This window comes from Triplophysa rosa, linkage group LG5, assembly GCF_024868665.1.
Source record: "Triplophysa rosa linkage group LG5, Trosa_1v2, whole genome shotgun sequence".
Classification (NCBI taxonomy): Eukaryota; Metazoa; Chordata; class Actinopteri; order Cypriniformes; family Nemacheilidae; genus Triplophysa; species Triplophysa rosa.
Window position 1 is genome coordinate 9,739,915 of NC_079894.1, and position 24,657 is coordinate 9,764,571.

Below are 24,657 nucleotides of genomic sequence, written 5' to 3' on the forward strand. Positions count from 1 at the left end.
GTTGTATCTTTTTTATTTATGATTAAATATTCACATCACTAGTTAACATTAATCACAATGAATATCTCTTTCATACCAAAAAATACATCTCAGTTTAGACTACTGTCTATAGTCCACTGTTCACTGCATGTACACACACTGTAATTCCTACCAGACACACTAGAGGGCTCTTTTACTGCCTAAACTTTAAATCTACTCTTTTAAACATGCCAATTATCCTACTAGTCAGAGTAAGTCTGGTACAGATGTGCGAAACAAACAACATTCAGGGTCTATGTGTCAGGTGTGGGAGGAATCATTGTACCCATTCTTTCTGATCACCTCTAACCCCCCGACCTGCCCCCTCTTGTCCTAGGCCAGTCGCATTACCAGAATGCTGTGCTACATCTGCACCAAAGGACATTCATGAATCTTCAGGGTCTTTTAGGTTTTTCTTTCCTCAGTCAAAATCGATCACACTCCTCCTCCTATTGATTACATGACATTTAGTGACTTGTGACGACAAGCAAAAAAGTTAGATGCATAATAAATATTCTTTGCTTCCTGGATTCATTTTAAAAACATTCTATTTGCCAGCCCTTTGTAAAAAGGCAGACTCACTTAAGATTAAAATACTGTATAGGTGCGAAATCTTTACTTTGCTTCTTTATACAACCCAATCAAGTGTCTTCCCCCAGTGGGAAATAAACAGTGGAACGTGTATTTACAAAACTATTTTAAGCGAATTAGTGCAGGGATGTGAGAAGTGTACTAACGTGTTAATGTTCATTCTTAATGGAAATGACTGATAGACAAAACAGAGCTGAGCGAAGGCATGAGATGTTATGATCACTGTATCAAGAGTATAACACAATCACAAGGTACTGTAAGTACAGACAGGACCATTTGGTCAAGCGGAATTTCTCTACACTAAACACACTCATACATACTGTATTTACAGACTACTCTATAATATATACTGTAGGTACATGTCTTGCACATTTGAGTCGCCGGGGCTTTTTCATTTTTCAGGGGAACAAATTTAGGAAAATGTGCTCTATCAGTCAATTCATTACCTTTGCAGTATAAAACATAATCATAAAGTGCATTTTTAATGCTTACCAGTTCAATATTTTATAGGATGTTTGCATAATATAATACTTCCTGGTGGGCCTCTCGGATTTTCTTTGATGTCTACGATGTTGTATACTATGACATCACGGTCAAAATACCACGGAAGATACATTTGATCAATTTTAACAATATTTCACAACATTAAGTTGAACCAAACCCTGTGTACATAACCTTATGACCAAAAGCAGCATTTTGTTTGTGTTTTCCGCAGGCTTTATGCATATCTAGAGTAACAGAACTACCAATAAAGTGCCAAATTCAAATTCACAAATTCACCCTAAAAACTTTAAACAGTGTCACAGAAGCAGCCACACGCAGACAGGTATGAATAAAAAAACTCAATAATTTATGGTAACATATCACTTGGTATTAAATCCAGAAACTATTTTTAACTATGATTAATTAAAGAGTCATTTCTATACAACAATCCATCAATTTCCGTTGCAAAAACAATAGGGACTGTATCGAATTCTGCTACCGTTATAGTACTTTTATATCGTATCCCTTGCACCAGTTCATTTGTTCAGTGCAAGTTTTCTCCTGTCTTGATTTGAGGTACTAACTTTGTTTCTAATGTTGCGTGTTACAGTACCACACCTTCCATCTTTGTCTTTATTCCTCTCTCGACATCTCTCCATCCTGTCTGTTGAGTTTGTGTGCTGTTGCCTTCTCTTACTGTATCATGCTGCTGTATATGTTTGCTATGCAAGCGGATGTTGTGTCCTATCAGCTCACAAGAAGGTTTGAAATGGAAAGAGGAAGATGTGACCAGATGGTTAGACATCATGATGCAGCTCATTTTTACAATATTTTACGCAAACACGATACAGTAAAATTATTGAAGATGTAAATATGCTATTGTTTAAACACCCTATACGTTTAAAATGAGTAAATGCTGTTTTAAATACTGGGGCAGGGTTTATCGTTTAGGTGAGGAGGACAGAGAGTGAAGCAAAGGGAGTGGATGGTGGCTGATTCATTTCACTAGGCATGAAGACGGCCCCACATACAAACAATACAAGGAGCTTAACTGCTATAATACGATGTAATAAGCTACATCTCGTGTGAATTCTGGGGTTCCCATTGGAGGACGTCTACTGCCAAACAAAACAAGGGAAGAAGAGGGTGTCGCTTTGAAATATACAGTAGGTACTTGTCAGGGATAACACTGTCTAGTAGTCTAGAAAGAAATACTCTGGTGTGGTCCTAACAAAGTTACATTAGGAACTGGCTTGACACCGGCATTTTAACGTGATCTCCAAACTATCTGAAGACTTCTCAAATCTAGATTCAGCCTCAAACAGGTGCACTGTAAAGTAAGACAGAGCCTTGTACTTTCTCACACGATCTCATGGGTGCTCGCCCAGCGGGAAAACAAAGTAAAACTGTAAAAGAGACGAAGCTAATGATTAAAATAATGAGAAAACAGATTTTAAAGGGAAAGGTTTAGGGACAGTCCCTCTCCTGCTAGTGTACAGGTTTGCACCCGTCTCATGGTTGAGTGAATGGAACAAGCTGGGTTGAGTGTGAGGACATGGCGGACCCCAGAGAAACACTGAGAGAGGTGCTGCGATGTGGGTGGGGGTGGCTGCCACTCAGGGGGGACCAGGAGATGATTTTTGCGCCGTGGTCCGTGCGAGCTCGTGCTTTCTCGCGAAAGTTCAGCTTGTAAGACTCAATCTGGGGGCAAAGAAATGATCAAATACATTAAAAACAACAGACTGGAAAACAACAAACAGTTGGAAAAGGAGTAATAGGGAATGGGAAAAGTAAAAGGTTAGCTGGGACTAAACTGATTTGTGCACTACAATACATTTCTCCACTCATATATCTCAGGCCTTCCACATATACGTAGGTGGCACATACAACCCCGGCAAAAAAGAAGAGCCCACACCAAAATTATTTTGAGTTTTTCTGAAATTACTATTTCTATGTATGTGTTTAAGTAAAATGATCATTTTTGTTGGATTTTGTAAACTAGTGAAAACATTTCTTCTAAATTCAACATAATTTCTTTTTTTTAATTTATTTGCAGAAAATTAAAACCTGAAAATAACAAAAAGATGCAATGTTTACAGAAAGTTCATATTCGTGTTTAAAGGAACAGTTCACCCAAAAATGAAAATTCTGTCATCATTTACTTACCCTCACGTAATTTCATACCTATATAAATGACTTTGTTCTGATGAACACAGAGAACGCTATTTGGAAGAATGTTAGCAATTTTCAATCAAAGGTGCCCCAGAACTGTTTCTTTTCCTTAATTCTTAAAAATATCTCATTTTGTGTTCAACAGAACAAAAAAATACAATATTATTTTTCTACTGCGGTAGTGCATGAACTGAAAATTGGTAACATTCTTCTTTGTGTTCAACAGAACAAAGACATTTATACAGATTTGAGGGGAAGGTAAATGATGACAGCTTTCATTTTTGGGTGAACTATCCCTTTAAGCTACACAATTCTTTACATGTGTTTTAGGATCAGTTAAAAAATGAATATACCATAGAATAAGCCTATTGCCATGTCTTTGCATTCTCTCAGTCTTTCACATTGCTGTTGGGTAACTTTATGTCATTCCTGAGATCTGTTGAAATTCAACAAACACTGGACTGCAATTAACACAACACATGCAGAAATGCTGATTTAAGGCAGAATTGGAGTGGTCTCTTCATTTTTTCTGAAGCTGCATAAAATCTAAAGGTGCCTAGTTTGCACTTACTTGTCCCCGGGATGTGTTTGTCCAGGACCTGGGAGTCCCGGGGCCCGTCTCCCAAAGAGGGTGCGGGAGCAGGAGCAGGAGAGCTCTCTTTCAGCCCGTTCTCCTTTGCCCCACTGCCTACCTGAGAGGGTGGTGAGACAGCAGGAGGAGATGGGCTTCCCTCAGATTTCTGCTGAACCCCCTCAGCCTGGAAACACATTTCAAATGCAAGGAGTCAAAGAAGGGGGGTGCTGGAGGCAGAAGTGCAAGGGTACATGAAACACAAAAACCACGGTGTTAATCTTTAACAGCTGTGTTAAGGGTTAGCAAAAACATGTGAATTCCTTTTATACAGTACACATGTTGAACAAGTTTATAAGTGTATATTTTGTGCATATAAGTGTGCCATAAAATTGCAGAAATGTACTGTTTTGATACAACCCTAATTCAAACTAGGATTTCAAAGACGCATATTCTTAAGTACGACTACTACAGGAATTTTGCACTTTAAAGCATGCATTTGGCATCTCTGAAAGTTGAATTATTCATATACTAGAAAAAGATATTAAAAGACCATGCAAAAACCAATACGTTTAAACTAATACAAAGTGTAAAAAGTAGAAAAAAGAATGCGTGCACACAATAACAAGCACACAGACTAAAGGAGTTAGTGTACTTTAGCGGGGAGTGCTGTTCAGCCATGTGAGGTGCCACAAACCCAGGCATATTTCCAAACGCTGAGGGGGTTGAGTCCCTACAGATTGTCCTGCTCTTTGCTTACAGTATATGGATGTTTACGATGGACATGTTTAGGGTTAGGGTCTGAAGCAGATACTGGAGCACTGCCACTACCAAACTTACCTTGTGTGCATGCATACAAAACGCATGCATCTTTTAAAGTTCCTAAGTCCAAACGCAGAAATGTGCTTTTAAAATGAATCCACAAGAAAAAATACTAATATTTTATCAGTGGGTCGAAAAGGGACGAATCTAACCGCTGGGTTAAATGAACCCAGAAAATGTTTGTTGTTTATATTTGACCCAACAATGGGTCAAAACAACCCAGCATTTTGGGTTGAAACAGTCCAGCATGTTTTAATTTACAACCCAGGGAATTTAGGAAATCCAACATGGACATGCAATGCAGTCAGTGCAAAGTCAGAATACAACCTTGATATTTCCACCTCCTGGTTCGTGGCCTACATTTTCCAGTGATCCCACTTTAGCCTTGGCATTGATGTTGATCTTATGGGATTCAATCTTCACATCACCACCCCCTGATGGAGATCAATCATCATTCACATGGATATGTACTATATGCAAGATTGCATTCACAGTAATATACAGCACTGTACTGATTCATTGGTCTCATACCTGGCTTGTGTTTTATGTTGTCCTTGGATCCACATTTTGAGGTCACTTTGCTCAAGTCAACCTTTTTCTTTAAAATCTGAACCTGGAGATGGAGACCACAGAGCTGTTATGAGCTATGCGTCAAACTAACTTGAGTTTCTGTGATTATATAATGATCTGGTTAGATGTGGCTTGTCATTAGATGACTGAGGGAGATGCTAAAGTGGAAATGTGAGCGCTTGTATATCTTTATAGCAGATAATGGTGCAATATGACACTGAAGCGTACACTTACATTCCCTCCACCAGGGACATGTTTGATATTGTCCTTGGAGCCACATCGGGAGGTGACATGGCTGAAGTCCAGTTTTTTGTGGACTATCTGAACCTGAACACAGCACAGAGGACACAGGGTCAAAGGTTATTCCATCCGTACGCATGCAAAGCAGGCTGATACAGAAAACAGAACATGAAAAACCATCATGTTCATGGGCAATAGTTTTTGATCCTTCAGGATTATGTTAATGAGTGAAGATTCTTTGTGGAAGCCTAGATTCATGTAGATGCCTGGAGTATGTTTGCATGACTCATATATTTGTTGGGACAGAGTCCGGAACACTGTGTCTGAGTCAGAGTGTTTTTTATTGCCCACTTTATCGTGTTTACTTCAAAAACTGGTAAAACCCTCGAGGGGCTGTAGTCAAGCTGGATTTCATTTTGACCTGCGGCACATGGGCATGTTTGTAAAAACAAACACATTACAGAGATTATGGTGTACTGTAGCTTAAAGCTGTGCCTAACATCTGCAGAATTTCCTGAAATAAAACAAAAAACATGACCATGATGATTTGTGCTCCTTGATTAAACGGTTTAACATTAAGGGGCAAAGAAACGATAGTAGCACCAACGTTTGCTTAATAATTAACATGCAAAGCACTGTTGGTTAAAGGTCCAGTGTATGAAATTTAGCGGCATCTAGTGGTCAGGTTGTGAATTGCAACCAATGGTTCACTCCACCCCTTCCCCTCCCTTTCGAAGCACTATGGCGGCTGACACAACACTAAGATGTCGTCACATTTTCGCCTCTTTGACGAAGTAGATAACTTATTTACGAAACACACTCTGTAGAGCAGTTTGTCCGTTTAGGGCAACATGGTGAATTCCATGTAAGGGGACCTGCCGTGTATGTACAGTAGATAGAAATAGCTCATTCTAAGGTAATAAAAACATAACGCTAAGGTCTTGTGTAAGGTATTTATACACCTCTGAACACATAGTTATGTAGCATTTCCGTCAATAGATCCTCCAAAAAACGACACACTGAACCTTTAATATCTATGGAACAATATAAAGAGATGACAGAGTAATAGTTACATATACAAAAGCACACTCTTAAAACACACACCCAACATTGTGAAAGAGTTGAAAGAGGCTGTAGGTGGTCTTGGAACGGGAAAAAATGTGTTCATTTAATCTTCATTTAGGTTTTTCTTCTTTTATAATTTCATAATAATTTCAATTCACAATGTCAACACAAGTAAGATCCAAATTGTGCCAAAAAGAACGTTAGTGATATAAAGTCAACTTCCACCGATCCAGTATGTTTGAGTCAGCACATATTTTTGAAAACAAAATTGTCCAAGATTAGCCACAGTCTCTTGTGTGAACAGCAACAAGAAAGGTGACATACAGCACATATACTGTATGTGCAGTGGAAAAGGAGACCTTTTCCTTAAAAAGCAAGAGCAAATGTTCTTCTGAACAAACTCCATGTGTTACAACATGCCGTGAAAGCTCTGTGGTTAGTGCAAAGCTATAGGTTTAAACATAAATCAAAAAACATTAAACTGATAGCAATGGTAAAGCAGATTTCACAAATATTCAACAAAAAGTGGCACAACTACATGGAAACAGAACAGCATCGTCTTCATACAAATTGGTTTCTTTGTCCTCGTTGGATTTAATTTCTATTAAATCCTATTAACCAAAGTCCTCATCATTTAGAAAACCATGCTTAACTCAACACACAAACTCTGTCCCTTTGAGAATGTTTAGTGATTGTGTGGTTAAACAGGCACAGTTGTTACGATGTGATGGTCGAGAGAAAGAGCAGGACAGAGTGTGATATGGAGGCAGTGAGTCAGGGAGATGTCATTACGGGGGACTCACTTTGCCCTGGTTGGTCTTTGGCAGAGGATCGGTCTTGCCCTGGGCTGCAGAGACCTGAGGAGACAAGCACCCCTTTAGTCAGTGCAGTTCAGGGAGGGGGTACAGACAGTCCAGGGCCTGAGGTCCCAGCAGGGGAGGGGGTAAAGAAAGGCAGGTATAGGAGCTACCACACCGAATACACCATCATAGATGTGTTGTGAGTATGCTGAGATTACATTGAACCTAATGCAATAAAGGCTTTTTTCTGTTGAGGCAGGTGACTGTCGATCACAGAACATTGCGGTGGAAGGCTTGTATCCATTAATTAGATTAATTACAGCATATACATTGACCAGCAGTGATAATCATGTATGCAACATACATATGAGAAACAAATATAGAGTTTATTTCCAAAAGGAGATAACTCCGTTTTTAAAATGTTTCAAAAATCATGTTTTTTATTATATTATCATGTTTTTATTGTTTTATTGTGTTTAGCTGTATTTTTTGAGTCATTATGGCTTAAATCAAAATAAACCAACTGCATTTTGATTGATATTAATTGGAATGCACAATAAAAAACATGATTTAAAAAAAAAAATTAAAACGGAGTTATCTCTTTTTGGAAATAAACTCTTCAAATAGACGTTGGTTATTCTGTCCCAGAATGTGTTAAATGGCATAGGAAGTGCAGCTCATGATAATATGTTGCCACACATTGCATCAAATTGAAGCTGTATTTTTCTAAATGTGTCTTTAATGCCCAGATTATTACATTCCTTGCATACAATCTTTCTGAACAATCATTATAAGTAAGACAACTCACCTTGCCCCCACCAGGCTGGTATTTCATGTTATCTGTGGAACCGATCTTAGAGCGTACGTTTTTCAGATCAGGCATGGGTGCATTGGTGGGACGGACATTCCGGGGGGCTCGAGGCACAGGGGGCTTCCTCTCCAAGGGAGTCTGCTTGGGCACAGGAGGTTTGGTGATGCGGGAGGGACGAGGGGTCAAGGTCCCATTGGTGGCCTCAGTGTTAGCAGACGGTGGTGTGCGGGCTGACTTCGGCGTAGTTTTGGCTGCGATAAACCAAACAAAGTAAACCATCATAACAAAAACTGGTGAAGATGGTTGTCTAGCTGACTGCAGCAGTAAACAACACGACAACAACAACGATATGCATGAGTGGTGACAGATAGGCAAGTTGTGTTACTGTTGACCTCATGAATGTGTAAATGATAAGGTTCTTGGCCACTGTGTACAGAGAGATGGGGAAAAAGGATGAGACGAGCCATGAAAGTCAATGTGATGGTATGAGACGGGGCTTTCTGAGTAAGTCTATCCCTAGACATGAGTATGTCAGCAGCTTTAGATTTGATGACTACCAAATGCACCAGTCAGTGTGTATTAGCTCAGAACTGCTGTGATTTCAGATGTTGTCTCATCCGGCTCTTTAAAGCCTCCGTAAAATCAGCTGTCAGTAACAGCTATAGACTGGTAAGCACCTTTATTTGCACATACGCATATCTGCTGACCCTTACAAAGTAGATCTCTGGTGTGTTGAATCTCTATAATAGTAAAAACTATATGTTGTTGTTGTTGTATACTGTGATCAACGCTTTGTTGTATATTGAAAACATACTACAATTGTTTAGCTTTCTGCTACGACAATGTTTTTGTTTCTCTCATATACAAAAAGATGTTCGATAAGAATATTGCATTAACAGGTAAAAGGTTTCTAATATTCGAACATGGCTTGACTCTTACCTGGTGTTGTCTTTGTACTTGTCTTTTTCACCTCTCCTGCCTGGTTTTCAGTCTTTGAAGCTGTGAAAACACAGAATGATTGTGGAATTATGCACGATTAGACATTACGCATGAGTGTAACCGAATGCTGAGATCACAGAGTTACTCACCAGAAGAGCGTTGAGCAGGGGGGGTAGATGCTGGGGCGCTGGTGCCATTTTTAGAGCTGGAGCCAGATGCAGCTTTAGCCTTTGGCACTGGAGGGCGACGCTGGGTTGCTGTGCCACTTTCAGCAGACTGAGACAAAATTGGAAAGAAATTATGTTGTGGCTAGAAGGGATACAGCGAAGTCTGGAAGTGATGACTCGCCACAAAATGACAATAAATTACATTAGCTAATTCCTACACCTACACCTACCCCAACCCTAAACCTAACTTTACAATCATTACAGTCATTAACTGTTGTTCAGCGTGACAAAAATAATGCGGTATTGAAGTGCGCATGCCCAGTGGAGGTACAGTAGCTGTATCCCTTCTAGTCTTTACCAAGAAAATAATTAGGCGTTTGAGAGATGAGTTAAATCCAGAAAGCCCAGGAATAATAAGTACTGTAGGTACATAGAGGTAAGATCACACGAGTTACATGCACAGTGGTATTAATGCTTATACACAGTACGCAGCAGAAAAGGCACTAGATAAAAACTGCGTAAGGGTGAAATTTGTGGAATTCATTCAAATTCGTTCTCAAAGAAGATATATTTTCCCATATATTAACTGTCAATACATTCAATTATTTCATATGTATTTAAAAATATAGAACACTACATTGTTAATAAATGACAATATATTGAATAACAGATAAGGAATTGCCGCTTTTCATATATTGGAAAATATAAGCCCTTGGTTCCAAAATACGTTAAATGTATTATTTAATAAATTGCATTATATTTTCGAAACATTCCCACACGTTTTCGTTTTGTAAGGGCATAAATAAATGTTTGACAAAAAGCTATTTGAACCTGAAAAATAGTGAGGCGCATAGATATTACTTTAATTTAGTTTTTTAATATCATAGCAGTGATCTGTACTTGAATAATAGGCAAGAACTAACTGCACCGCTTGTTTTACATTGGCCTTAAAACAGCCTTTGAGCTGAATTTGAGTTGACAATGACCGCATGTCACGGGCTGATTTAAAAGGATGAGATGGGCACCAGAGAATATGGCAAATGGCGTCCCTTATGGATTGTAGACCGGATGCCACAGCACAGATAGGGAGGGAAACTTACCTTGGCCTTAGTCTCTACATTAGATGTGGAGGTGGGGGGTTTCTTGGTGCCAGTAGTGGGGGTTGTTGCCTTGGGCACAGGACTTTTTTTATTAGCAGAGTTGGTTGTGGGTGAGATGCGTTTGGTGGCACCAGCACTGTCTCCAGTGGACAGCGAGTTTGGTCTTGCTGAGCTCTGTTTGGTTGACCCAACTGAAGGCTGTGCATGTATTTGCAAAAAAGCAAAAAAAAAAACTATATGCAACATGGCAGCATGATAAAAGCAAGGCAGCAGTGATGGTTAAAACTGTCTATAAACTATGAAAAAACTAAGTTTGAGTAACTGGTGTAAAGATGGAAAAGTTCATCACATGCACACACACACACTCTCAAATGTTGCAGTTGAAATCATAAATGCCAACTGGATGAATGTTGAAATCCCTCAGAATGTTGAAATGTATTTCCAAACATACCTTAGCTTTACGGTCAGGGCTGGTCACCTCCTTGCTTCCATTGGCTGTTGGGGACTTGGCAGGTCCTTTAGAAGCCGTGACGTTCTTCTCAGTTTTGGCTGTCTTGTCCACCTTCTCTCCATTCTTCTTCTTTTCCTCTTTCTCCTTGTTTGTCTTCTCAGGTTTGTCTACCTTCTCATTTTTCTCAGCCTTATCCTGTTTCTCCTCTTTCTGGGCTTTCTTCTCATCTTTGATGATCTGCTCACTCTTCTGAGTTTTTTCCACATTGTCTGTTTTCTTTGTGCTCTCATTGTTCTTCTCCAGTTGATCGATCTTCTCCATCTTCTCGGGCTTATCTTGCTTCTCAATAATGTTGATGTTGTCAACGTTTGCCATTTTCTCCTTGGCTGTCTTGTCTTCTTTCACTTTTAAAAGACAAAGATGCAATTTAGAAGCAATTCAATTCAATTTTATTTATATAGCGCTTTTCACAATGTGGATTGTTTCAAAGCAGCTTTACAGGTGAAAAACAGAAAATGTAAAACACAGCACGATGCATGGTGTTTATAGAATAAGCAAGATCATTTTAGTATATAATATCTTATACTGTAAATGCAGTCGCCCGGTGAGCAAGCCAGCCAACAATGCCCTGTGGCGAGGAACCCAAACTCCAATGATAAATCAATGGAGAAAAAATACAGTCTCAGCCGGGAGGGCCAGATCTCCTCTGATGTGTCACAGATGTGTCACAGAAGCAAACATGGTCTGTTTTACTAACCTTTTCCACAACTTTAGCTAGAATTATTACTTTTTACAATTAAAATAGCAACATCCCAAACTAGACAATTTAGTCAGCGATGATCACTAAAAAGTTCTTAACACAAATTATTACATTATCATTTACTATCCCTAAAATGTATGAAAATATGTATTAAATCTAAGAAAAAAAACATAAAAATATGTTTTCGTACTGAAATTTCATGTAGCTCAACAAGTAGAGCATGGCCATAGGTTGAATTTCCATTGAATCCACAAACAGATGAAAAATGAATGGCTTGAAATCACTGCAAGCTTTTTTGGATAAAACAGTCTACTTCGAGGATAAAAACACTAGTACTTTATGTCCTGACAGAAGGAAGAGACCTTTTATAAGGTTTAAATCTTCCCCCATTTTTACTCAAAATATTTATTGGATGAGTTGTCATCCATTTATTAGAAATGCACAACTGTGCCTGCACATTTTACTTGCTACGTTTACTGTAATATCCATAGGGAAAAAGAACAGTACATTAAATTGTATATTAATAATCCAGCATGACTCAGATGACTCATGACCACAGAACATGCTAAATGAGAGGAGCTGCAGGTCATGGAAGAGGGCAGCGAAAGTGACAGTGCCTTGAGCGGACAGACAGAAAAGCACATTGTCAGCCTGGATGCCTTATGTAACCTGGCACCATTCTCCCCACAAAGTGAAAAATCAATGGCCAGCGAAACACCAAAAACTCTGACAGAGAGACAGAGGAAAAGCAACAAAGAGACTGCGATACAGAAATAAAGAGCACTCTGTTCCAGAGACAAAACAATGAGACTGAAAGATGCCACAGGCCAAACACAATGGCATAAACTTTCAGTATAATGTATTACCCTGCCACAGCAAAATCTGAAGGAAATGTATTGTTATTTATAAAATGAGGCTGATCTGAAACAGAGCATTTTTAAAGAAATGTTCAAGCTCTGCTTTATCTCTTAGAAAATTTGAAACTCTGCACACAGCTTACAGGTACATTGATGTTAATATTCAGCATATCGTTACTTTCCTTCTGAAACCTCGGATGTCCAAATTTACTATTTTTCAATGTTACTATTTTTCAAAATGACTATTTAAAGGTCCAGTTTATGAAATTTAGAGCCATTTAGTGGTGAGGTTGCGAATTGCAACCAACGGCTCACTCCACTGCTCACCCCTCCCTTTTGAAGCACAACTGTGGCTCTCACAGGACAAAGATGTTGTCGCGTTTTCGCTTCTTTGCTGAAGGAGATAACGTACTTTTAAAACGCGCACTGTACAGCAGTTTGTCCGTTTAGTGATACTGTAGACACAACATGGTGAATTCCACGTAAGGGGAATAACATAACGTAACACTTCATTATGTAAGGTCTTTATACATCTCTGAAGACATAGTTATGTATATTATATTGCAGTTCTGTCAATAGATCCTCCAAAAAAAATCACACATTGGACCTTTAAATTGTAAAATACTGTGTTGTCAAAGTTGACAAGCCCTTTTTAATACTTTTTATCGGTTAGATATTTTCAAAACCCAGTGACAAATATTAAGCGTAATTAATAATAATAATTTATTATTAATACGAGGTTTTAGAAGGACAGCAGCGATATATACCTCAATATAGCAAAGGCAAACCATAATAAAGCATGTTCAAACGTCACACACTGGTATATCTGTGTGTTCCTTGTAGGTGCACACACACAGCAAATACAATCTGTCTCTCATACTGTATTTGTATCTCTTCATCTGTACAGTATTTGGCAATCTATTTTCATCTAGAGTGTTAACACACACACACACATTCACTGGACTGAAACAACGAACCATCTGCTGTGGTGTTGAGAAAAAAGTCAGAACAGTAAATCTAACTTTTAAGTTTGTGAAGAACAGAAAAAAATCTAGAAAATGACTTGAGTGTCTGAAATACACAATGCATATATAAATAAACATAACAAGCTGAAACGCATTGCAAGATGCACCTTTCACCAAGATTACCAACACACTAAGATCAGAACTAAGCAAAAAACGGATTGTATTAAATCAAAATTGAACAGCTCTTTATTTGCTTTATTTTATTTCATTCTGACTGCTTTGCTGACTACCAAGGGTCCCCACTACCAAGGGTTTGCCACAAAAAAAATGACGTGGACAGATTTGAAACACATAACCGCAAACACTGTCACACTTTAATACCAATCTACATCCACATACTCTAGAGATCCACCGCGAGCTTCACAGCAGCTGATCTCACCTACCATTACAGGTTTCTTTAGGTTGAACATCACTGAAGGCAGGGGAAGAAACAGCCTTCACCAATGGCTGTGGCTGTAGTTGGTTCCTTTCATGACTCTGTGGTACTCCAACAGGCTGTTCTTTCTTAGTAAGAGGGGATGATGGGATATTTGTGGATGACGGGACGCTCTGTTTGGCATCCACTGTGAAGTATTTGACAGGAGCCTGAAGAGGCGGCACGTCCTTGCCGGGATATTTATCAGGCAGCTGGAGACTAGCAGGCACTGTCAGGTGCGTAGTGTCCGACATTGTACGCTGGACCACTCTGTTCTGTTGCATGGGGAACATGCCCACTGATGGGTGTGTCCCCATTTTACCCTCAAACGTACCGTCTACGTAGCTGTCATTGACCACGGCAATCGCGCAATAATTCAGTGCAACGTCTGTCTCAGAGATGATGGGGGGCGGAGCCTGACAGCTGTCTGGTTTGCGCAAGTCTGAACACGTTAAGGATGACCCATTGGATCTAGGAGTCGCCCCATTGGCGGTAACAGGTTTTCCTGGAGACATGAGAGGTGATGGAGAGGAAGAGAGGCTTGCGGGGCTTTCTGCCGTGCTACCCAAATTCGCCCCACTCTTTTTGCTCTGGTGACTGGTAATCCACTGATCGGACCCCTGGTTAAGTGCTGCTGACCTGGTATAGAGGCCCTGCTTGTCGTCTTCTAAGAGCTTGGAGGACTGCAAACTGTCTGCCTTCCCCTGCTGCCAGTTCCATCCCTGGGCAGCGGTTGATGATACCAAGCCTGGCATGGAGGGTGGCATGGAGCACAGATCTCTGTACTCTGAGCGCTGAGATGACATCCTTACCGTTCTTGTCTTATGTTATAGTCCTTTATCAAGGCGTCTATCCCTCAGTAAACAACAACAATTTAATTGATCTTCTGGGTTCCGAGTCAATCTGTAACGCCGGTGTCTAAACCTCTTCTCAGCAGTGAGGCTGAGATGACTCTGCTTCTCTCACAAACCCCCCCTCCTTTCTCTCATTCGCTCTCTCGCTGTCTTCCTCTCTCTCCCTAATTCTGTCCACACGTTCCAAGTCTTTGATCACATGGTCGCAAAAGCTACATCCCTATTGGCCCCTCCACGCGGAAAACCTTTTCTTTTAGCATTCAGTGTGTTTATAAATATCCCCTCACTCTCACTCACACAAATGTCTCATTCTGCATTCAGAATTTTCTCACCTTTACCCGGCCAAACATCTACCCCTCCCCATTCCCAAACACCACATCAATGGCCATTAGTGATGGTCAAAACTATTCCTCAGGTGCAAAGTTCTCAGTAACCGTTATTTCAAAACAACATGATTTTAACTGTCTGCACATATGGTGATTTCTCTGGAATTTCTCAAGTAATTATGAAAATGAGATAACGGCCACGTACACAGCACGAACATATATACAGTATGTTATAGGGGTTATATATACATAGGCATATGTTTACGAAAAAATTGGCTGCTGTTTCATTCTGTGAACTGGTGACAATATTTCTCCCAAATTACAAATGAAAATATTGTTTTGAATTTGCATTTATTTGCAGAAAATTTAAACAGGACTAACTGGTCAAAATAACAGAAAAGATGCAATGTTTGCAGATTTTGAATGCTGCAAAGAAAACAAGTCCATATACATGTTGAAACAACACAATACTTATGTTTTTAGGGATCAGTTCAAAAATTAATATGAATGTGAATCTCTAATAAACTTGATTTTTTCATAGCTTTCATGCGTCTTTGCATTCTTTCACATTGCTGACTTTATGTCACTCCTGAGGTTTGTTTCTGTTCAAATTCATCAGACACTGGACTGGAATTGACACACACACACATGCACGTCATCATTTACATATGCACGGTTGTGTGTGCATACACAAATGAGAATATATACAGAAATGCTGTTTAAAGTCAAAATGAGTGATCTCTTCAATTGTCCTGTGGCTGTATATTAGGCCTTATTTGCGTACTGTAGAAAAGAGGTATTTTTATGCCATGGAAACCTACTACCCTACAAACTAAGAAGTAGTGTCAACAAAATACTAGCCCCACTGAAAAATCTTTCATTTACTCACCCTCATGTCATTCCAAACCTGTATGACTTTCTTTATTCTGCAGAACACAAAAGAAGATATTTCAAAGAATGTTTGTAACCAATCAACATCGGTCCCCATTTACTTCAATTCCTATTGACTTCCAATTGAGACATTTCTCAAAATAACTTATTTTTTGTTCCACATAAGAGAGTCATATTTAAGTTCTGAAAGACATGATCATGATATTTTTGAATGAATTTTTATTTTGGGGTAAAAATATGCAAGGCAAGTGCCAGTGTCTTTTTGACATTGGTCCCATGACATACAGTATATGTATTATTGAGCCCAAATTGTTAATGAACAAGAAAAAATCCTTAAACCTAAACACGATGAGTTACATATGCACTGCAATACAAATATCTGTCCACAACAGAAATGTTCTATACACTGTATAGTATACAAAACTATACAATAATGTTGGGTTAATTCAACCCATCGGGTCAAATATAGACAAACTCAACTGTTGGGTTAAAATAACCCAGAGAATGTATATATTTGACCAAACAATGGGTTAAACAACCCAGCATTCGGGTCGAAATAACACAGCGTAGTGTAATTTATAAACCAACGTTTGGGTTTGTCCAGTGGTTTTCAACACACAAGGAAACTCAAATTCTCCATTATTAGATTACTGTTCTGGCTCCCACCACATCTGCCTATTTATACTTGATCAGGAGGGCGTGACATCACAACTCATGTGGAGTCTGACTCAGACACCTTAACTGAAGTGAAACTAACACAGATAAACAATATTGCATCAGTTGCCAGCGACAGATAAAAATCGTTTTTTCTCTTGCCCAGAACTAAAATGTGCCAGAATCTTCTGAATGAGATTTTTTTGTTTGGTTTATTTTTTCTATTAGTAGGTTATTATTAAAATACAATACATAAAACATGAATGTACGGTATTTAGTGTGGCAGAGAACACGGATGCTCATTGTAATCGGGAAGAAATGTCACTGTGTTTCTATTTCTGGAACATATTCTAGTTACATCCTAGCTTGTGATTTGGCAGGTCCTATTTGCTACATCACCACGGAAACCACCTCCCATATCCATGGCAACAGTCTCTTCGTCAATGCAGCTGCTGATATTAGGGCTCTGTGTGGTCGGAACCACCCGAGGGGAGGGAGAGGAAGTGAGCGAGCAAGGGCAAGAAAAGGACGAGGAGAGAAAGTCTGATGCAAGGAGGAGGAGATATAAAAAGCCAAAAGCAGCATCTTCTATTTCTGCACATAATAACCACAATCCACGGGACGGCCTGGTGTTGTGTCACAGAATCTTTAAAAATAAATTTGACAGCTACAATTTTGCCTTCAACCCACAAAAGCCTCACTAAATTTTAAAACAGGTCAATGTCAAGCTCAAAAGTGTCCAAATTCTTTTAAAACACATTAGCGCATGCCAAACAGCACAGCACGTACAGCATGCAGCAATATTTAAGGAACCCAATAAAATTGGGTAACACTATGTGAGAATTGGCATACATACATGCAAAAGCCATGTTTATTTTTTAGTGTTTTTTTATTTTAGCTTGATTAATAAACCTGTACAGCTTAATGTAGAGCTCTTACTCGTTGTGTCATTCATGATGTCATCATCAGGGATTTCTGTGTTTGCTTTTAATCCACATCTACCACCCAGAGTTCTCTATCCCTCAGTATCCCTGCCTGACTGATGAACACACCCTGATCACTTGCTATAAACAGAACAACTCTTCATGGCTTATATAAAGATGAATGGCCCAGCCATCAATTTTACATTAGCTGCTGCAAGAGTATGGTAGAGATGAGAGTAAATGTAGTGTGTGTGTGTGTGTGTGTGTGAGAGAGAGAGAGAGAGAGAGACATGAAGAGAGAAAAGTAAAGCCACAAAAATACTATCCATAAATACTGCCAACTAAAAATAAACCTTCTCAAACTGGAAAGAGCAAATTAAATGTTAAACTCTGCACTCTTTGTGATTATTTGTTTTGTGATGTGTTTTAAATATATACAAATTATTTTGTCATATGAAGGTCTTATCTTAATCTTAGGTTACTGTACATTCACACAGGGCGTCAGCGTCAACGCTTGACGGAGGGTTGGTCTGAAGCGTGGCCTGACGCGATCATCATAGTGACAACAGCCAATCACACTGGAACGCAACACAACACAAACGCCTGCACTAGGTTATTAGCATAAGGCGATCTGACTGGCTGACGCCTGCATTGGCGCTTGAAAAGTTCAGAAACAGTTATCCTTTTTAGTATTTCGGTTTTTTTGCATCTGCTAAAATGTCTGGACCTGGAAATGGGGGTGTGTGACATCAGACTTAACAAGCAGATACTACACACGCAGAGCATTTACCCACACTTCAGAGTTAAATAATGAGATGTTTTCTTACCTGGTTAATGTCCAGTGTTGTTTAAACAGTGATCAACATAGGGGAAAGAAGAAAATAACAACATTAACAATTAGCAATTTTAGGGTCTGAAAAACATTATTTAAGTTAAATCTAATAGCATCAATTTCAAAAGTGACCTATATTTCTGAACAGTTCTGAACAGGACATTGACTAAAGCAGAATAAAGCTTCAAATAGCATATGATGGCAAGGTGTGACGTTGAGAAAGCTGTCCACCCACAGGACGATTAGCGAATGTCTGACATAGACAGTTGACTAGAGCCACGCAATTTTAAAAGACAGTTTGAGGGATGACCCAGAGAAATCCTACTGAAATCCAGAGGATGATAATATTGCCACTAAAGAGTAACAGTTAGTCAGCTGACACAATGCATAGCGATCAGTGTGTTATGGCTGCATTGAAATGTAAAATCATCTTAGTTACAAGAATGGATTACATGCAGCAAAGGTCCAAGCTATAGGGTACTGGTAGATGTAAAGAAAGAAAGAAAGAAAGAAAGACAGAAAGAAAGGCGTAAAATTAGCGTAACTAGCGTAATTAGCATTTTGCTACATTATCATTTGCTACAGAGAGTGCTAGGCAGAGGAGGCCCACTTCATTGAGCCATGCATTATGTAAATCATCTCCATACAGTCTTCATATCACCAACCTTCCAGTAGGGGGGGCTGTGCCAGCGGGGGCTCCTGATGCTCTGAGAGTGAGGGGACGAAAGGCCGAGCCTCTGGGTTTAAGTTTACCGCAGTGCTTGGGGAGAAGTGACTAGCGGCGGGTGTGCTCTGTGACGCAGGACTGCCTGTGCCAATGTTCAGTGAACCAGTACCAGACTCGAGGGCAGTGATGTGAGGGAAAGGGGTTTTCACGGGCGTGCTCAGGGGGCTGGCATCTGGGGTCTGTTCCTGTAGCACTGAGTCAAGCAACATGACGGTGTGTGTTGGGCTAAGGGTGATGGTTGACACAATGGGTGACTGATCGGAGTGGTGAAAACCAGCCAGTGCCAATTTAGATGTATCTTTATCATCTACATGAGTGGTGTCATCTACATGACCAGTTGATTGGGGTTTGCTTGCTTGGGTGTCAGGTGTGAAAGAGGTCTTGGAATCACCCAAATTAGGGCCGCTAAAGTCCATGTCCATTATGCTTGACGTATTCGGGTGAGAGGACCCAGAAACGTTGCTATTTCCCAAAGGAGCACCCCACTCTTCGGGAAGCCTCATCCTGCTCTTGCCCTTCTTGGCCTTGATGCATCCACCCCCTCTCTCTTGAATCTCGCTTTCCCAAATCTCTCCCTCCCTGCTGGGGGGTGAGGGACAGCCATGGTTGGAGCTTTCCGATGGAGTGTCTTCAGAATCAGGGGAACCGAGGCTGTCGAGAAGGTCATACATTTCTTCCCTATTCTTGCGTTTCTTCTTTTTTCGCTTTTGCTGCTGCTCGGTTCCCTCCTCGATAGACTTCTCCTCCCCGGACGCTGCATCTTGACTCTGGGAACCCAAGGGATAGGTGGAACTCTGTTCGGCCTTGCTGAGGGCATGGAAGTGCTCCGTAGAGAGCATTTCCTCACCACCTGTCCGTGGATTTCCCCAAACTTCTTTGTGTACAGAGAGGAAGAGGAGGTGTCACTGACCTTACTATACAAAACAACAAAGCTTCTCCAACTCATTACGGCTAATTCACGCTGCACAACAAACACCAACAGCATTAACACACCAATTCAACAAAACTCTGAATAAGTTGGTGTTTGCCGGAGCAGTGTGACAAGCGAGTCCCAATAGACATTAGATGATCTACTTATAAACCACTGATCACTTGCATCATATGTTTAGTTACACTAGGGCCTAGGCGTAATGATATGATGACTGACAAAAACCACTATTTCACACTGAATAAAAACATATTTGTTATGCCTTGCATATATGTATATGTGCTACATTCTAACCAGGCCTGCTTTTCTCTAAATACAAACTCTATGTGTCTCATGCTCATTCTCGCTGCGGATAACATTTAAATGGATGTGATAGAAACAGTGGCTGAGAGTGAATGTGCTGAGACTGGGATGTGCTCACTTGAGAGTACGTCATGTGAAAGTGCAAATGGGCTAATGAACTCGTGGAGAAATAACAGGCAGACTCAGGGATAACAACAGAGGCAAGTGACTGACTCAAACAAAAAGCCATAGAGAAGAGTCACATGATGTTGAATACACAGTACTGTTTCCAGCATTGAGGAAAAAGGTACTAAACAAATAAAGTCTATGACAAGATAAACACATAAATGTAAACACTGAAGACACAATGTGTAGCGAGGAAGGCGGGGCGAGAGCCGTGGGGCGAGTAAGGCGGGGCCGGCGGCGTAAGTGGCAACGAGTGTCAGCTGTGCGACCGCCGGTCCCCGCATGCCTCACGGGGGAGCTCGGGAGCATAAGAGGATGAGCGACCGGACCATCGAGAGAGTTTCCGGGCCCGGGCTTAAATCAAAACAAACCAACTGCAGTTTGATTGATATTAATTTGAATGCACAATAAAAAAACATGATTTTTGAAACGGAGTTATCTCATTTTGGAACCAAACTCTTCAAATATACTTTTTTAGTAATTTTACTACTGTATCTGATAAAACAACAGTAATATTTGTACATGTATTTAGAAAAAAAAGAATGTGAGAACCATGATTTTTATCACAGTTTTCATGTGTCTTATATGCTGTCAGACTTTCACATTGCTGTTGGATGACTTTATGTCACTCCTGAGGTTTGATTTTGTTGAAATTCAACAGACATTGGACTGGAATGGTCAAAATACATCTAGAAATGCTAATAAAATGACCATTTGAAATGGTCTCTTAAATTTTTCCACGGCTGTGTACTCATGCTCAGATATTTAACACAGACAGCTCAACAATTACTCTTACTAATCTCATTATCAGAGGCAACTTGAAGACCATAAAATATATGAGACATTTCTGTTACTGTATGATAAGCTATTGACGAAGCACCCATGCTCAGACCAGACACTGCGTGATGACATGACATTACAGAAACATTCTCACAAAATAATCCATCAGAATCATGACAGGTTTAGGAGTTATCTGTACTAATATCTGGCTTACCTGTTCTATCCTGAAGTGAAGTGCCTTAAGTGGTGATAGACTTTACCTGCAGAATTCTCCTGGCTGTTACGAGGACTTGTGTTCCTTGGATTAGAAGTTATCTGAGATGGTTTGGGCGGTTCATTGGCAAACAAGGGCGAAGTCTTCTGAGGGTCGCACATGTTAGGGGATTTGGAGCTCTGGAAAGGGGCCATGCCAACATTCATTTTCATACCCATACTCATCACAGGCTGGGAAAACCCTAAAGCACAAAGTAGCAGAGACGTACTGCATTAAAACTTAACAGCCTGTGGAGATGTACTGAAGCGAACTCATGATCTGAAGACAGCAAGATCAAACACTGCTGTCTTTACCCAAAAAGGAGTCCATGCTGTTATCCTTCATTGTAGATCCCATCTGTTGGTGTCCCATTCCAGTCATTGATGTTGGGCCTGAAATTAAAAAGGTTGGGACTAGTAGAAGACTGACACAACAAGGCTTACATGTGTAAATTGATGTATGCAATGATCCCACCTGACTGAAAGTCATTCTTGTAGACATACTGTCCAGGTGAACTGGGGCGGATCTCTCCCTGAGGGTCCTGACGAAGACCTCCAGACATGAACCCAGGCACTGAGAACAGACCAAATGACACTGCATTTTAAACTGTACAAACACCGTTATATACAATATGCACATAAACTGACCAATACTACAAAAATTGTACAAAATATTAATTTGTGTTTGTCATAAGGAAGAAAGTCATATACATCTGGAATAGGATGAGCAACTTCAGATCTGTCTAGTTTAATGCATCCCCTGTGTCAAAGGCAGTGGGGGTGTCCCTCAAAATAGGCCTCACATACATTCTAACATTTAAAAAGGCATTAACGTCAGGGCAACTGTGGAGATGATGTTGAGAAGACAGGACAGACTGGTACTGCAGGCCTGTTACCGTAGCTACACAAACAGCTGAGCCTGCTCTTGGTTCCCAAGGCAAAGTGTTCTGTCAGCATCAAGAGAGACTGACATGAGCAACCAGCACTGAAACAGCATTTGCTCAGATACCGGCCTCGGGTTAATGATCGCGCTCCCACAGGGCTGGACCATATACCAGCGCCATGCAATTATCCTCTTTGTGGAATGGGATGGATGTACATGTCATTGTGAGTCACGCTTTATCTGTCTGCTGGATCGAGCTGTATTAGCAGAGATGCTGAGGGAATATGCTGGCCAGGCCTTTGAGGTCGGCCTCAATGTGACTGATGTTTATGCCTCGTGTAATTTGTTTTTATTCCTCTTGGAGTTGTATGGCAGGGGGTTTGGATTTTTTTACGCAGAGAACGCCTAAATATGATAACGCCCTTTCACAGGGTGCAAAAGCAGCTATGTGTTTTCATGTACTGTATACAGGCCCAGATTTATAAACCCCTTTTGAAGCACATGAACCTGTAAAGTAGCTGAAGTGAAAGCCAGAAAATGGAAGATGCAACTAAAAATAGCTATTTTTGTTCCAGACATAAGGCACTTAAGGTGCAGACTGCCAAGTCATGCTGTGATGAAGAGCCTCTTTTCTGCAGTTATGGGGAGAGCGTTAAAAATTCACCACAGAATCCACCATTACACAATGTCACAAACCAGTGCTGTACAGTGAGTACCAGAACACACAATATGGTTAAAAAAGCATGCAATCATGAAATTTGTATTACATAATTTTATTGCTTGTAGCATATATTTGCTGGGAAAATTGCATGAAAAGTGACAAAATGACAGTTTACATATAAGAAAGACAAGATTACTGAACGCTAACACATTTAATAGCATTAACATGTAGCCAGTAGATTAAATTAACTTTTGCCAAACTCCAGTTTATTAGATGCTAAATGATATTAAGGTTATGATGATATCAAGAAAGACATGAATAATTATATCTGACATTAAAGTACATGTGTAATATTATTATCTTTCCAAGTAACTGCACAGCCTATTGAGCCTAATGACCAGCACAGTTATTGATTCATCATTTTCACATGTAGGCTACTTTGTTCTTTGGAAATGAGCCTCCAAGCGCTTGTCAACAGACAACTCGCAATTTCCATAAATCTTTATTGCTTTGTCAATACCAGAGCTTTATTCTCTCACCAAAACCATCCGATGAAGGAAAGAAATACTAGCCTACTGCCTTAACAAAATTACTTGACAAGAAAAATTATTGCTTGACAAAAACATAGATATACCTATAGACCGTTTCATCGGACACACGCGCCTGACCCCCAGTTAACTTCCGGTTTGTGTTTGGCTTGTGTCTAATAATATAACTATTTATATTTAATTTAATTTATGTTAATATTAATTTGTATTATTACTGTATAATAATTGTATTAAATAAATGATTTGTTGAATTTGGTTGTATGTTCATTTTATTGAATAAACAATTTGTCGAATGGGTCCTGTAGTTTGGTCGCATTTAAACAAACCGTATGGTACAATGACATCTAGCGGTTGAGCTTGGTATCGGAGTCTAAATTAAAAATATTGGGGAGACAAGTTTAGCCAAGTAACGGTTCTTCTCGGTTTCTTTTGATTGTTATCAAAATCCATGCGCAGTATGTTTGTTTATGTTGTTAAGATGAAACAGTCTATAGATAAATATATCTTTCTGCTACAGTTTAAAATATATAAATGTCATACCACCACTATATGACATTTAAATGTAACATCAAATGAAAGGACATTTTTCTTTCAGTGGAAGCAAAGGGAAACGTATCAGGAGCTGTTAAAAGTGCTATGGAAATACACGTGTCACATGATACCAACACACACAGTACACACAATGCCACATACATCTACCATGTTCTTTTCTGCATTTTTTGTTTTTAATCTCCAAGCACATAATATCAGGGGTAACACTTTACAGGTTGTATTTGCTAACATTAGTGCATTCCCAGATAGCACAGGTAAGATGTTTGTTAAAAATCTGGAGATCTGGAAAAACGTCTGCTTTGTAAAAAAACATCTTAGAAAGAGCAGTTTTACATCCATTCCAAATCATAAACATCATACAGACATCTTCTAGATGTTTATATGACATCTGACAGCAGACGTCTCAGAGACATATTGCAGATGAGAAAGCTATGTCTTGCAGATGTAAATGCAGACATAAAATAGATGTCTTCCAGATGTATGTGTTCTATCGGGTTAGCTAACATGAATTCACAATGAAC

General features: G+C 39.7%; 1 protein-coding gene across 6 annotated transcripts in view; it reads right to left on the reverse strand.

The window, feature by feature from the left end:
• Nucleotides 1-24,657, reverse strand: part of map4l (microtubule associated protein 4 like) — a 33,419-nt gene continuing 8,762 nt past the window's right edge. The window contains exons 3-17 of one of the 6 annotated variants that reach the window (XM_057332997.1): nucleotides 21,968-22,066; nucleotides 21,808-21,885; nucleotides 21,501-21,695; nucleotides 19,003-19,935; nucleotides 10,801-11,204; nucleotides 10,350-10,547; nucleotides 9,232-9,358; nucleotides 9,083-9,142; nucleotides 8,141-8,394; nucleotides 7,336-7,389; nucleotides 5,462-5,554; nucleotides 5,189-5,270; nucleotides 4,985-5,091; nucleotides 3,836-4,022; nucleotides 1-2,793 (exon numbers count right to left, since the gene is read on the reverse strand). In XM_057332997.1, coding sequence (XP_057188980.1) covers nucleotides 2,789-2,793; nucleotides 3,836-4,022; nucleotides 4,985-5,091; nucleotides 5,189-5,270; nucleotides 5,462-5,554; nucleotides 7,336-7,389; nucleotides 8,141-8,394; nucleotides 9,083-9,142; nucleotides 9,232-9,358; nucleotides 10,350-10,547; nucleotides 10,801-11,204; nucleotides 19,003-19,935; nucleotides 21,501-21,695; nucleotides 21,808-21,885; nucleotides 21,968-22,066 — 2,876 coding nt within the window. In that variant the 3' untranslated portion in view covers nucleotides 1-2,788. Of the gene's footprint in view, nucleotides 2,794-3,835; nucleotides 4,023-4,984; nucleotides 5,092-5,188; nucleotides 5,271-5,461; nucleotides 5,555-7,335; nucleotides 7,390-8,140; nucleotides 8,395-9,082; nucleotides 9,143-9,231; nucleotides 9,359-10,349; nucleotides 10,548-10,800; nucleotides 11,205-19,002; nucleotides 19,939-21,500; nucleotides 21,696-21,807; nucleotides 21,886-21,967; nucleotides 22,067-24,657 lie in introns of all 6 variants that reach the window. The other 5 variants (XM_057332996.1, XM_057332998.1, XM_057332999.1 and 2 more) reach the window with 5 other exon arrangements.